This window comes from Micropterus salmoides, unplaced genomic scaffold (genome assembly GCF_014851395.1).
Source record: "Micropterus salmoides isolate LMB-PRFRI ecotype aquatic unplaced genomic scaffold, ASM1485139v1 Ms_hic_scaffold_8, whole genome shotgun sequence".
In the NCBI taxonomy this organism is placed as follows: domain Eukaryota; kingdom Metazoa; phylum Chordata; class Actinopteri; order Centrarchiformes; family Centrarchidae; genus Micropterus; species Micropterus salmoides.
In genome coordinates, this window is record NW_024044570.1 from 38,476,395 (window position 1) to 38,491,128 (window position 14,734).

The 14,734-nt window shown below is 40.8% G+C and overlaps 1 protein-coding gene across 1 annotated transcript in view; it reads left to right on the forward strand.

Annotated features, from left to right (window-relative positions):
- The window catches only part of LOC119893116 (anoctamin-1-like), a 70,650-nt gene extending 57,888 nt beyond the window's left edge, over positions 1-12,762 (forward strand). Inside the window, exons 9-10 of the mRNA XM_038705068.1 lie at positions 10,362-10,426; positions 12,592-12,762. Coding sequence (XP_038560996.1) covers positions 10,362-10,426; positions 12,592-12,730 — 204 coding nt within the window. The 3' untranslated portion in view covers positions 12,731-12,762. The remainder of the gene's footprint in view (positions 1-10,361; positions 10,427-12,591) is intronic.
- Positions 12,763-14,734: the final 1,972 nt, after the last annotated feature.

Sequence of the window (14,734 nt, forward strand, 5' to 3'; positions counted from 1 at the left end):
ATGAAAGAGGAAGTTGTTATAACTTCAGTGTACATGCTCACATCTGTACCAGAAAACCCTTAACACATTGACAATGCCATGTGATAAAACTTGTGAGTTTTCGGTTAATGGCATGGCGGTGGCGTGGCGGCGAAAGTTACAAGCTTTGCCATGACACAGGAAGTCACTGCACGTGCTCAGATCTGTACCAAATTTTACACTTTTAATCGTTACGCCCTTAACACATCCACATGTCAACATTCACTCAAAGCCATAGCGCCACCGGCTGGCAACAAGACGTGACCTTTAACGAAGGAACCCCCGCGGCATGTTTCACCTAAATATGCGAAATGTCTGTGGCACATCTGTCACATGTGTCCTCCTAGAGAATTAGTCCGACCGACTTCAGATTTTCAATGTGTACTCTAAACCCATTGACAATTAAAATTTGTACAAACGGTGAGTTTTTGTGGAACAGCGTGCCCGTGGTGTCCAAAATCGATGATTCACCATGAAACAGGAAGTTGTTAGAACTTCAGTCTACACGCTCACATCTACACCAAACTTTACATGTTTGATAAGAGTCCCGCCCTGAAGACATCTACAAGCCAAAATTCACCCATAGTCACAGCGCCACCTGTTGGCAACAGGTAGTGACTACGTTTATGCTGTGATGAACCACTTCTTGCAGGTTGGCTATATGTACTTCAAAATTATCTCAGAAAACTCTTAACACATTGATGATGTCATGTTGTAAAGCCTGTAAGCTTTCCTTCAATGGTGTGTCCTTGGCGGGGTGGCGAAGTTCCATGCTTAGCCGTGAAACAGGAAGTCATCATAACTTAACTGTACATGCTTAAATCTGTACCAAACTTTGCGTGCTTCATAACTTTCCTGCCCCGAACACATCTACACTCCAATGTCTACCTGTAGTCGTAGTGCCAAGTGCTCTACAGCGCCATAAAGGGGACACAACAACTTTGTATCCGAAGCGCACAGCAAATTCACAACTGCACGGGCAGAGCTCCAGAATCTGCAACACAGCCGCCTCCCACCTCGACACGCTACATGTGCGAGGGCCCGCCCAACGCTGCTTGCAGCTTTAATTATTATTAGGGTTCAAACTGCGATGGAGGCGCTGTAATTGAGGCACAAAAACCATAGGTTTTGAAAGGCCACTACCACACACCATAATTCTGATAGACTTGAAATGTCTCACACAGGTGCAGCTCAATGTGTGTCTCAATGTCTACAAAAAAGCCCTAGGTATACATCTTTAAGGTCCGCCTACAAAAAATCTCCATTTTGGATTTTTTGAAAAATACATTTTTTACATCTCCTCCTACACTACTAGCTCTGACTGCCACCAATTTTCTCTGAATAATCACTGCATATATAAAGTTGTATAAAGCTTGGTGTTGTCTCCTTTCTTCTGAAAATACTGACCAATAAACACAGAGAGGAACGGTGCTCAGGATATAAATAGAAAACAATTCAACGTTCAACGTTTGGTCCATCATCATCACAAAACCCATAGGATACATCCACACGAGTGCCGAAAATATACCTTGAAAGTTCAATTGAAACGACCACTAGGGGGCACCTTAAATGCACAATAACTGGACATGAAATGACACAAATTACAAAACTTGCAGGATATGTTTCATAATAATGTTGAACCACATGTGTGAAATGAGGTCCCTTTTGCAAAAAAAAGTTTAAATCCACGAATCGCCACTTGCAGCTTTATTCTATATTTTTCTTACAGTGATAAAAAAAACTCTAATTATGAATTAACTGTTCAAACATTGATTGTGTATATATCCAATGCTTGATATATCTTATCACTCTGTGCCATAGAGCTCCCTTTTATCTGAAACACATCAATGAGCCACACCAACCACATTTTGAGTCAGTAACACCTGCTGCCGAAAATTCTCAAAGTATGCTGCTGATCAGCCATTAGAGCAAGCAGTACAGTTTCAAGTTTTTGACTTTTTTTCAACTCATGGAGTCAGTCAAATGATGTCAGTCTAAATGCCAGCATGTAACTCAGTTTCACACTATACAATTTAAACCTTTGTTCGCATAACATTTGCTTGTGGGTTGAGGGCAATATGGGGAGAATGGGAAAAGACCAACAATGCGACAAGGGGAATTGCACTTCAGGAAATACCTTACCCTCTAACCTTAAATATTATTTGGATTATTAATGAAGACACACAGCCTTATCACTGAGGCAAGACTATGGGTTTCCACGATTAACCAGATGTTTTATTGGAATAATCAAAATAATCATAACAAGCAGGTACTGGAGGTGCTGGGAAAGAGTTCATATTAATAAGAAAATGTCTAAAATCGGCATTGTGCATCCACAATAGTAATTTATAAATTACAATTATGCTAAAAGGGCAAATTACAACATCTAAAACCTCTGGTGAACCATATCACTAACTAAATTTGTCAATCCAACATCACCTATAAAAAGTGAACTGAGGCCACTTGTAGGGAGGCAGACTACAAGCTGCTTTTACTCACATGGCTAGCCTCCCAACGATATGGCACTCTGTTTTAGTGAAAAAAACACAATATAAAACAATTATCAGCAAAACAAAGTAAACTAAACAAGGAAAGACAAAAAGTAAACAATATTTTTCTTGAGCTTAAACTGATCCTTATTTTCATTTCTTTGAATCTTCCTCATTTAATGATTTCCTTCCTGCCTCCACATTGCAGGGACTCTGCTTGCTTTCTTTCTTCTTTTCTTTTCTTTGCTCCTATTGCAGTTGTTCTTCCCACATGTCCAACATGTTCTGGATCCTCTACAAACTGCGGCAACATGTCTATATTCCTGACAAAAGAAACATCACCCTGTATCACACATAATCCAAATATATCCTTTCTGACATCATCAGAAATGATCATCAGAGCGCATCAGCTCACTCCCAACCCTGAGAGGACAATCCACCATGTTTTTGTGTACAACACTTTTATCTCTTATCCCAGCTGCAAATCTTTAAGTGCACACTGGAGCTCACATTCATAATCAGAAAGAAGCACAGACACAATCAGGCGGTCACCAAACCAAAGCACTCTCCACTGCTTGTCTGTAACAATTTATCCACTTTTCCCATGAGACGTGGCCTGTGCCGACCAATCACAGTCAGCATGTCAAAACATCCACTTCTGTTGTGACACAATCACATATTTCTGTCAAAACGCACATATTTCCAACCTGCCTTGAACCGCATTGACCTCCATCTGAGATTAGCACCACCTCAGAAAAGATACTTTTTTTGCATCACTTCCAATATAAGCCCTTGAACAAGACCAAACACTTCCACACTAAGAGATAATATAAATAAAATCAGTCTATAAGATATAGAATCATAGCTGCTTATAAGCATAGAAAATATTTTCACTCATTTATGTAAAGTGAATAAATAACTCACAAAAAGTAGAAGATACAATACATGAAATTAAGACAAGTAATAAAGTGACAAACTACTCATTTTACCCACTCGCCCAACAAAAACTTGAAAACTGATTTGTAGCCATTTTTTTTAAAAACCTGTCCTGCCCTGCAGCCTGGTATACTCTTCAAATACATGCATCTTCAGGGCTTTAACTCTCTGACGCTTTGATACATCATAACAATGAGTCACCAGCAGAGACAAGGATGAAAAAGGAGAAGCGGAAGGACCAAACATGGACATATCCTGACCCCGGCACATATAAAGAAGAGTCAGACATAGATCGGTGTTATTCCTCGACAGATCTCAGAGGCATCGGACTCGGAGCAAGACCATCACCGCACCGGACCAAGAGCCTAAGACAAGAGTTGGGGATTTGAACAGCAAACAACTAGTGAATACTTCAGAGTTTTCTTCAGTGGACTACAAGAGATCGAGCCACAGAGGGTAACCACAACGACCAAACCAACTGACGAATCATCGTACTCTGAAGTTTTTCTCTCACTCAACTGCAAAGAAGACTGAAGACTTTTGGAGACAATTTGAGGGCTTTGGACAAAGCCTCGAGTTTCTACAAGACTCTACACATCCGCAGAAGAGGGAAAGATCTCCTTGGCCAGGACAACTCCCTCCCTTTCTCTCCAAAAAAGAAGACATCAAAATACTCATCAGCTATCATAATCAGGTTTTGAATTTTAGAGATTTTATCAGTTTACTCAAGTTTTAATCAGTTTAAGCTGTATGCTTAATTTTGCAATAAATATATAATCACTGCATTTAAAGTACAAGTAGTAGACATTGAATTTATTTCTTCACTAAGGTAGTAATTCATTAGGGAAAGTGTGTTTAACATCTTTAAGGTTGCTCTAGCCAACAAAATTAACTTATCCTTGGGGCCTATTTTCCTGGCCACTAAATACAATCCTAGCAACTATACCAAGTGCACTGATCAATGAGAAGAGAGCTGTCGTTAACGGGCATGGCTGGGGTGATATTTGGCTCTAGGGCTATTCAGTCAGGTGCCATTTCAGAGTAAGCAGGGTAGACGTTCGGAAGAAGACAGTTAGAAGCTAGGCGAATCTCTTCGACACCAGCTTAAACAGTCCTCAGTTATACCTAAGAGAGGAATACCCATAGGCCTAGAGGATCAGACCCTTTAAGACGGAGAGCTGGTCCAGTACCTCCTGAACGGGGTAACTCGGGATCTAACACATCCCACTCATTGTCATCCTGATCATTCGCCAATTTTCCTCCTACAAATTTTTCTTCAATATTCAGTGTTTGTGTTGCCTGTACCATGCCAACAAGATACTTCTCTTTTCTCATTATCTGACTGGAATCTCTTGAATCTTGAGTATTCTTTTTCCTTTTCTTTTTCTTTTCAAATCCCATCGTGTCCCCATTTCCTGTTTCACTCTCCAATTCTTCTTCTGACTGGATCTGTTTTTGCATGCCAACCTTTTCTCATTTCCAGAATTTGTGTAATAATATTGTTTATTGCAACCTTGAGATGTTTCTACATGTCATAATGTTGACAGATATGTGAAGATATGATCTGTAGGCTTTATGTATTAATGCAGGCAGCTGGTCTGCTACTTTAACAATTCAATTCAATTCAGTTTTATTTATATAGTGCCAAATCACAACAACAGTTATCTCACAGCGCTTTTCATAAAAGAGCAGGTCTAGACCGTACTCTGTGATGCTATTTACAGAAGCCCAACAGTTCCCACCAAGAGCAGCACTAGGCGACAGAGGCAAGGAAAAACTTCCTTTAAGAGGCAGAAACCTCGAGCAGAACCATGGCTCAGGGTGGGCGGCCATCTGCCTCGACCGGTTGGGGTGAAGGAGAGAGAGGGAGAGAGAGAGAGAGAGAGAGGGATGGAAGGAGAGAGAGGGGAGGGAGGCAGCCTACACAATATACACACAGTAAAGGTAATGTAAATGTTCCGTATTTGTATAGCGCCTTTCTAGTCTTCTTTTCGACCACTCAAAGCGCTTTTTTACACTACATCTGCATTCACCAGTCATACACATTCATACACTGAGCCTAAGTGCTCAGACAGAAACTAACATTCACACACATTTATACACTGGCAGAACAGCCGCCAGGGGCAATTCAGGGTTCAGTATCTTGGACACTTCGGTTCAGGACTCACCTGAACCAGCCCTAACTATAAGCTTTATCAAAGAGGAAAGTCTTAAGCCTACTCTTAAATGTGGAGATGGTGTCTGCCTCCTGAACCCAAACTGGAACCTGGTTCCACAGGAGAGGAGCTTGGTAGCTGAACGCTCTGGCTCCCATTCTACTTTTGGGGACTCTAGGAACCACAATGGTGCCTGACCATTAAGAGCTTTGTAGGTAAGAAGAATGATTCTATTCTGGATTTTACTGGAAGCCAATGCAAAGAAGCTAAGACAGGAGAAATGTGATCTCTTTTCCTGGTTCCTGTCAGAACATGTGCTGCAGCATTCTGGATCAGCTGAAGAGTCTTAATGGACTTTTCGAGCAGCCTGATAATAGGGAATTGCAGTAATCCAGCCTAGAAGTAACAAATGCATGGACTAGTTTTTCTGCATCATTTTTAGACAGGATATTCCTGGAATTCCTGATTTTTAGTCTTTGAAATTTGCTTAATGTGAGACTTAAACGACATGCCCTGATCAAAGATAACTCCAAGATTCCTCACAGTGGTGCTGGAGGCCAGGGCGATGCCATCAAGGGAAACTATATCTTTAGATAATGCGTCACGGAGGTGCTTGGGCCCCAGAACAATAACTTCAGTTTTATCTGAGTTTAACATTAGAAAATTACAGGTCATCCAGGTTTTAACATCCTGAAGGCACATTTGAAGTTTAGCTAACTGATGAGTTTCATCTGGCTTGATCAATAGATATAACTGAGTATCATCTGCATAACAATGAAAGTTATGGAATATTTCCTGATAATATTGCCTAAAGGAATCATATATAATGTGAACAGTATTTGTCCGAGGACAGATCCTTGAGGTACTCCATGACTAACTTTGGCATGCATGGAGGACTCATCGTTAACATGTACAAACTGAAATCGATCTGATAAATAGGACTTAAACCAGCTTAGAGTGGTTCTTTAAATGCCAATGAAATGTTCCAGTCTCTGCAATAGGATCTGATGGTTGATGGTATGAAATGCAGCACTAAGATCTAGTAAAACCAGTACAGAGACAAGTTCTTTGTCTGATCCAATAAGGAGGTCATTACTAAATTTTCACCAGTGCTGTCTCTGTGCTATGATGAACTCTAAATCCTGACTGAAAATCCTCAAATAAACTATTGCTCTGTAGAAAGTCACACAGCTGTTTAGCAACTGCTTTCTCCAGGATCTTACAGCTACTTTAAAGTACTGTGGTACTGACTAGGGGTAAAACATCTTTAAGCAGCCTAGTTGGGATGGGGTCTAAGAGGCAGGTTGATGGTTTAGATGAAGAAATTATTGAAGTTAGTTGGTAAAGATTGAGAGAAGCAAAGCAGTCTAAACATTTATCTGGCTTTACAGTTGTTTCTAAGGTTCCTGAGTTTAGAGATACGTCAGTGCCAGTTGAGGGCAGGTCTTGGTGAATTTTGTTTCTAATAGTTAGAATTTTATCATTAAAGAAGCTCATGAAGTCGTAACTACTGAGAGCTATGGGAATACTTGGCTCAATAGAGCTGTGACTCTCTGTCAGCCTGGCTACAGTGCTGAAAAGAAACCTATACGCTATAATTCGCTGCCCTGGCATTACGGAGGGCCTTCCTATAAGTTTTAAGACTATCTTGCCAAATTAAACAAGAATTTTCCAGTTTGGTGGAACGCCAATTCCTCTCAAGTTTCCGCGATATTTGCTTTAATTTGCGAGTTTCAGTATTATACCATGGAGCTAACCGTCTTTGTTTATTATTTTCTTTTTTAGAGTCGAGTGTCATTCGCAGCGAGCCTGCAGCACTATTTTTTTCTCAATGGCGTGTAGTTCAGCAATACAAACTCAAAAATTATCAAACAGTGGTTGGATAAAGAGGGATTCTGTGGGAACACTATTAAATGTTCAATTTCAATACCGTATACCAAAACAAGGTCGAGGGTGTGGTTAACAGAGATCACAGCAGCAGGCTCAAACAATGAACAGATGATGCAGCTGTGCCACAGGTCATACTGTATTTAATTGACGTCGCTTTAACATGACAGCTCTGAGGCAAGGACATCTAATTTTGTTAAATGCCCTTCACAAATCATAATGCGCAAAAACCCAACACAACGGTGGATCTATGGTATTAGATGTAGTAAGAGATGCACAGATTACATTTTTCTGGCTGATTCCAGTTACTGATTTTTTAAAAGGTGTGACCTGCCAATTCTAATTTCTTCCAATTTTGATTTTCTTTCTTTCTAAGATCTTTAACTGACAACAAACACAAACATTTGTGTTACTATGCATTGAGTAAATTTGTAGTCTAATTATCTTCACAGTGTTCTTATTGTAGTTGAAATCTCTATTGTGTATTTTATGGGCTCTTCTTTTATGAGTAATATGATTAAGATGTAAAGGTACAACTGCAGATAAGGTCCATTGTAATAGAAAAAAAGGAGCCAGCGCAGAGGGGGAATAATCCGAGACAGAATTTAATTTCCAAGATTAATCTACAAGTAAAAAAACTTGAATATTCTCTGACATTATAGTCACATATTTATGAGACAAACTTCACTTTGCAAGGCTGTACACACATGTCTGCCGTGTAGTATGCATGCACTGGAAAGTTATATTAAACTTTGCAATCGGATTTAGCAGTGAGGAAATATTCCTGAGTTTAGCCCACCAATCCGATCGCATCTCATGCATCACGTATACACGCTATGGGAAAGCCATGTCTATTGTATGCAAAACGGCGATTTTTTGTTGAGAAATACAGAGCATGCAACATTGCGAAAAAACTCTACCTGCATGGCCTAACACACCCCTTTTATATAGGTTGTTAAACAAGCTACCAAATAAGCTAGGTAATGTTATAATAATAGAGTGGGCTCATGGAAAAACAATAGGTTGTCATAACTTTTTGTCATGATTAATTTATTAATGACTCAACATCATCTGTATTAAAGACAAAATAATCAGTTCATCCAATGTTTAAAGTGCATAAAACAGCCCTGCCAGCCTCCTTAACATTACTGGAGCTCCACAACTACTGGCGGATTTGAAATGGTTTTCTGCCACCGGACTCCTGTGAGCGGGAAGCAGGCAAGTGGACCAAACCACTGTGAGGCTAGAGAGGTGTGACTCAAAATGTTTCTAAACTTAAAAAGCACTTTAATCGCTGAGTTTGCGTTTGTATTGTTTTACTATTTACACAATTATTTTAAGTATATATCATATTATTTGATGTTTTTAAGGGGGGACACCCCTCAAATGGGGGGTGTCCTCTTTGTGGATTTCAGCTCTGCTTTTAACACCATCATCCTGGCCCTGCTGCAGGACAAGCTCTCTCGGCTGAATGTGCCTGACTCCACCTGCAGGTGGATCACTGACTTCCTGACGGACAGGAAGCAGCACGTGAAGATGGAAATACATGTCTCTGATTCCAGGACCATCAGCACCGGATCCCCTCAAGGCTGCGTTCTTTCCCCCCTTCTCTTCACCCTGTACACTAACAGCTGCACCTCCAGTCACCAGTCTGTCAAGCTCGGATGACACCACCCTCATTGGGCTCATCTCTGGTGGGGATGAGTCTGTCTACAGGTGGGAGATCAACCATCTTGTGACCTGGTGCAGCCAGAACAGTCTGGAGCTCAATGCTCTGAAGACCGTGGAGATGGTCTTGGATTTTAGAAAGAACCCAGCCCCACCCTCCCCCATCATCCTGTGTGACTCTCCAGTCACCACTTTGGACTCCTTCCGCTTCCTGGGTACCAGCATCTCCCAGGACCTCAATTGGGAGCTGAACATCACCTCCCACACCAAGAAGGCCCAGCAGAGGATGTACTTCCTGCGGCAGCTGAAGAAGTTTAGCCTGCCAAAGACTGTGATGGTGCACTTCTACACCACCATCATTGAGTCCATCCTCACCTCCTCCATCACCATCTGGCACGCTGCTGCCACTGCCAGGGACAAGGGCAGGCTGCAGCACATCATTCGCTCTGCAGAGAAGGTGATTGGCTGCAATCTTCCTTCTCTTCAGGACCTGTACTCCTCGAGGACTCTGAGGCGAGCAGGAAAGATTGCAGCTGACTCCTCCCACCCCGGACACAAACTGTTTCAGACTCTCCCCTCTGGCAGGAGGCTGCGGTCCATCAGGACCAAAACTTCTCGCCACAAAAACCCGTCTGCACTAGCCTCATTAACAAGGCCCAGGTCCCCCACTGACACTCCCCCCTTGCAAATGATACAAATGTCTCAGCACATGTAAATACTGTTTCATCTCATCGGGCACAGACCTGGCACGTCGCACATATTTGTTGTTGATTGTTGATCTTTTGTTGTATATTTTTATGTTGTCCATTTATATATTTATATGTACACAATATTCTCTTCCGTTGCGTCACTTCTGCACGGCACAGACCCAGAATAATGCACATGGATATCTGCAACATTGTTCTTCCATTCCATATTTATATATTTCTATATTTATTTATGTTGACTGTATGTTTGTCTACGTGTAGCACCTTATCAACACAGCAAATTCCTCATATGTGTAAAACACTACTTGGCTTTAAAGCTCCTTCTTATTCTGAAACCATTTACCTCTACAAAGGTGAATATGTACACAAGTTACAGTTCACTGTCAAAGAAACAAGAAAGGGAACTCCACCCAACTGTTACATCTAAGACAAATATGGCAGTAAAAAGGCATGATAAAACTGGACAAATGCAACAAAATTATGGTGATTGTCTTCCGCAGCTTTTATATGAAGAGTGGGCAAACTACAGCGTCTTCTACAAGTACCAGCCCCTCGGACTTGTGCGGTAAGGACACTTTTTTTAGGTATAATAATTTATTTAGGATTATTCATTCATATATCGTATTCATCAGCCAGGGCTCTTATTTTGAAGGACTGTAATAGCAGCTCATTGCTTGTACATATTATACTTGTATATCATATGCTTTTTTAATAACATGGCAGTAAGTATACCACATTGTAATCCTTCATTCTGCTAACAGGTTTATAACAATAAAATTATAATTAGTTCATTTGTCCCCATGGGGAAATTCCCTCTAATGGTAATTTTACACATGCAAACAAACACACACACAGTGATGGGTCACCACAGCGCAGTGCCCCGAGCGGTTAGGGATGAGACGCCTTGCTTATAGGCATCTAATACGCCAGTGCCCTGGAGGTGAATTGGCATCTCTCCAGCTATCAGCCCGCCTCTGTATCGACTGACTTGATTCATTTAGGCCACCCTCCAGTTCGAATCCTTATGGACTGAGCTACTGCGAGTTGAAATAAGTTTAATGCCACTATGAATTTGAAAATGTCAGATGTTGGTAATAATTTATGGTTGTGTAAATGTACTTAAAAAGAATCCCTTCACAAAAGACAGGTAGTGTGGTCAAGGGTGCTGTGTGGAGAAGTCTTTCTAGGGCTGCCCCTGACAAAGAATTTTTAGTCAACAGTAGTCGTTAGTTAAAGCTATTTGGCCACTAGTGACATTTTTAGTTGCCCCATGGAGGGCGCGAGTCAACCCGGGTGGCCCGTGGAGAATAAATGGCTGGAGTTTGAAATTAAAGGGACTTGCGGTTACAGAATGGATGTCTATGGGAGCATTGGTTGATATACGATTAATAGCTCCACCTAGAGGCCCGTGGGGACGGCGTGGCTGATGACGTCCCCGAGTTTGGTGTAGATCGGCCATTGCAAACGTAAGATATCACATCCAGTTTTTTGCGTTTCTGCAAAAAGATTTTAGCTTATAATTTGGATGTTTTTTGGCGGATCAAAGTTCCCTTTTACAAAGTTTTATCGGCTGGGTGTCGATCAGACTTGCGGCTTTGGAGGAGTAAATTAAAATAGGTTTTTCAGTTTTTGCGATGTAGCGAAAAAAAAGTTTAGGCAGAAATGGGTGTGGCCTGTACATGCAGTGGTTTGGACCTACACTGTGAGACATAAGACAGGTAATAAATTACCACACAAAAGCCTTCCTATAAAAGTACCTTTTGAGGAGTGATTTAAACATAGGTACTGATTTAGCTGACCTAAGTTCGTCATGTAGGGATTTCCACAGTTGAGGGCTTTAACAGAAAGTGTTTTGTTTTTTTAAAGAGGTGGGCTGTTAAAAGTGTTCTTCCTTTTGAAGAAGTGGCATGAGTAAATCTATAATGTAGGTAGGAACAAGGCCATATAATGCTTTCTGTAGTGGACAGAGTGTTGGGCTGTCCTGGTCCCAGAGAAAGTTTTTCCAGGTCCTGTTACCTGTACCTGTTAATGGAACATAAAGTTACGGATCATCCACATAAAAGTGGAAATCAATCGTGTACCTCCAAGTTTTCTGATCCAAAGAAAGCATATAAATACAAAACAGTTTAGGTCCAATAATTGACCCATGTGGGGAGATTTCAGGATTTCAGTGTCATATGGAACCTAAAAACATCTATTTAATATAAGAAATACTTATATTACATATAGTCATTTAGCTGACGCTTTTATCCAAAGCAACTTACAATTGCTATACATTTCAGAGATCGCACATCTCTGGAGCAACTAGGGGTTAAGTGTCTTCCTCAGGGACATAATGGTAGCTGGGTCACAGAGGAGGTTTGAACCTGGGTCGCTCACACCAAAGGCATGTGTCTTATCCATTGCGCCATCACCACCCCAATATTAAAAGTATCTAATAAAATATCAACAGAGAGATTATTCCGCTTACATGTGTTAAGGTTTGTGGTTTCATGTAATGTGTCCATCTTGACTTCCTGGATCTCCCCAGTCCCTTAAACAGTGGTGCTCCTACCAACATAGCCCCCTGTTTTAACACAGGTCTGTTTTCAGTCTGAATTCATACTTATTTTTAATCTTGTAATTTGACAACCCTGGACAATTACAGTTTAGATTTCCATATCATGATATCAACATAGTAGTTTTTGTCTGAAAAATGGAAATGATTTGAATCTCTTTGGTGTTGTTTAGGAAGTACTTTGGCGAGAAGATTGGTCTGTACTTTGCCTGGTTGGGTCTGTATACGCAGATGCTGATTCCTGCCTCTCTGGTGGGGGTCATTGTCTTTCTGTATGGATGTGCAACAGTCGATGACAACATACCAAGGTAAACACACACAACAAGCACATACATGAAGCAAAGACTGTGAGCTTTTTTAAGTGGAAAACTTGATTGTCAGCCTGTTGAATTCTTTAACCAGTCGTTCTCTGCAGCTTTTTGTCTTACTGAAGCTGTTGCTGCTAATTCAACATGTCTTGCTTTTTGCTAATGTACAGGGAAATTCCCTTTTTCCCTTTTCCCATTGCAGTTAGCAACAGGCAGTATTTATGAGATGATTTTAAATGACGTTAATTACATTAAATGACGTTGCAACTATAAAACAATGTTTGTCAGCTTAGCTGTTAGTTCCATTACTTAACAGATGTTTTCTGTGATGCAGTTTTGTTGTTTGCCAACTAAAAAGAGGGCGAAGAATAAGTAATTTAATTATTTTTATGTTCTGTTTTGACTGTGGACAGAGGTCTCTACCAAAATGACATGGAAATGTTAGTGTGGACACAAGTCCTTTTGACAGTTTAAAAATTGGATGGTGTATTGCACACCTTAATGTCTGGCTCAAAAGCTAAAAGGAGACTGTTATTTGGAAAGACGGAGCTCCTACATGATGTGGGACGGTTTTACAATGACCCTACAAATAGGTCTGAGAATATGGTAGGGCTGCCTCTAAGTTGTAAATCTGTGTGGCACTGGTTCTTAAAGTTCTACAGTTGAAAAGGATAACAGTTATTTGATATCCCTCCAAATTTAATACAGGGCTCTACACTAACTTTTTTGCCCAGGAGTACTGCTCCCACACACAAAGAAATTTAGAAGTAAGTGAACATTACACAGTAACACAGTTTATTAACAAACAATTTATTAGGGTTCAAACCACCAAGCAGTAGAACCCTTTTATGTTTGTCTGTTTTAGTTTTTATTATTATGATTATTATTATTAGAGTTCAAACGGCAAAGCGGCAGAACCCTTCTATTTTCGTCTGTTTTGGTTATTATTAGGGCCCGAGCACGAACCTTGCGAGGTCCCTATTGAAACTGAAGTGATTTTTTTTCTCTTTTTTCTGCAAAGTAAGCTCATTTATGGGGGTCTAAACATGCTTAAAAACTCACCAAACTTTGCACACTCCTGCACATGGGCGTGACAAAATGGCTCGCTGGCGCCACCTAAAAAATTCGAAAGAATTTGCCACTTGGCCACGTTCAGCCTACATGCACAAAATTATTTGGGGAAATATATCAAGACACACAAAAAAGCCTCAAGGACCCACACCCTTAACGCAACAGGAAGTCCGCCATTTTGAATTGAAAGTGCAATTTTAACCCATTTTATACCATTTACAGGGCGCATACTTTAACATCAACTTCAAATTTTCGCTTCGATGTTACACGCTTTGCCATGACACAGGAAGTTGTTGTAACTTCACTGTACATGCTCACATCCAGAGTTGCACCCTGAACACATCCACATGCTAACATTCACTCATTATCATAGCGCTACCTGCTGGCAACAGGAAATGCAGCCTCCACGGCATGTTTCACCTACATGTATGAAATTTATGTGGCACATGTATCATATCCAGATGTACCAAAAAGCCTAAACCCAACAGGTAGTCAGCCATTTTCAATTTTATGGTCATTTTTGGATGATTTACACACTCCGTACTTTAACTCCTCCTAGGGATTTAGTCTGATCGACTTCAAACTTTCGCTGTGCAGTCTAAACCCACTGATGATTAGAAGTTGTACAAACAGTTATCATCAGTCGTATATGGCGTGTCGTCAAAAATCGACAATTCGACGTGAAACAGGAAGTTGTTATAACACGAAGGGAACAGAGGAAGTGACGTAGAGCTCCAGAATCTGCAACACGTCCACCTCACACCTCGACATGCTACACGTGCGAGGGCCCACCCAATGCTGCTTGCAGCTTTAATTAGTTGTCTTGGCTCTTTATTATTTATTTATTCTACGTCTCTTTGTCATCTATCTTCTCCTGCACTGTTTGTCGTAGAAACTTTGTTTCAATTTCAAAATGTACATCATGTTCAGGAGATTT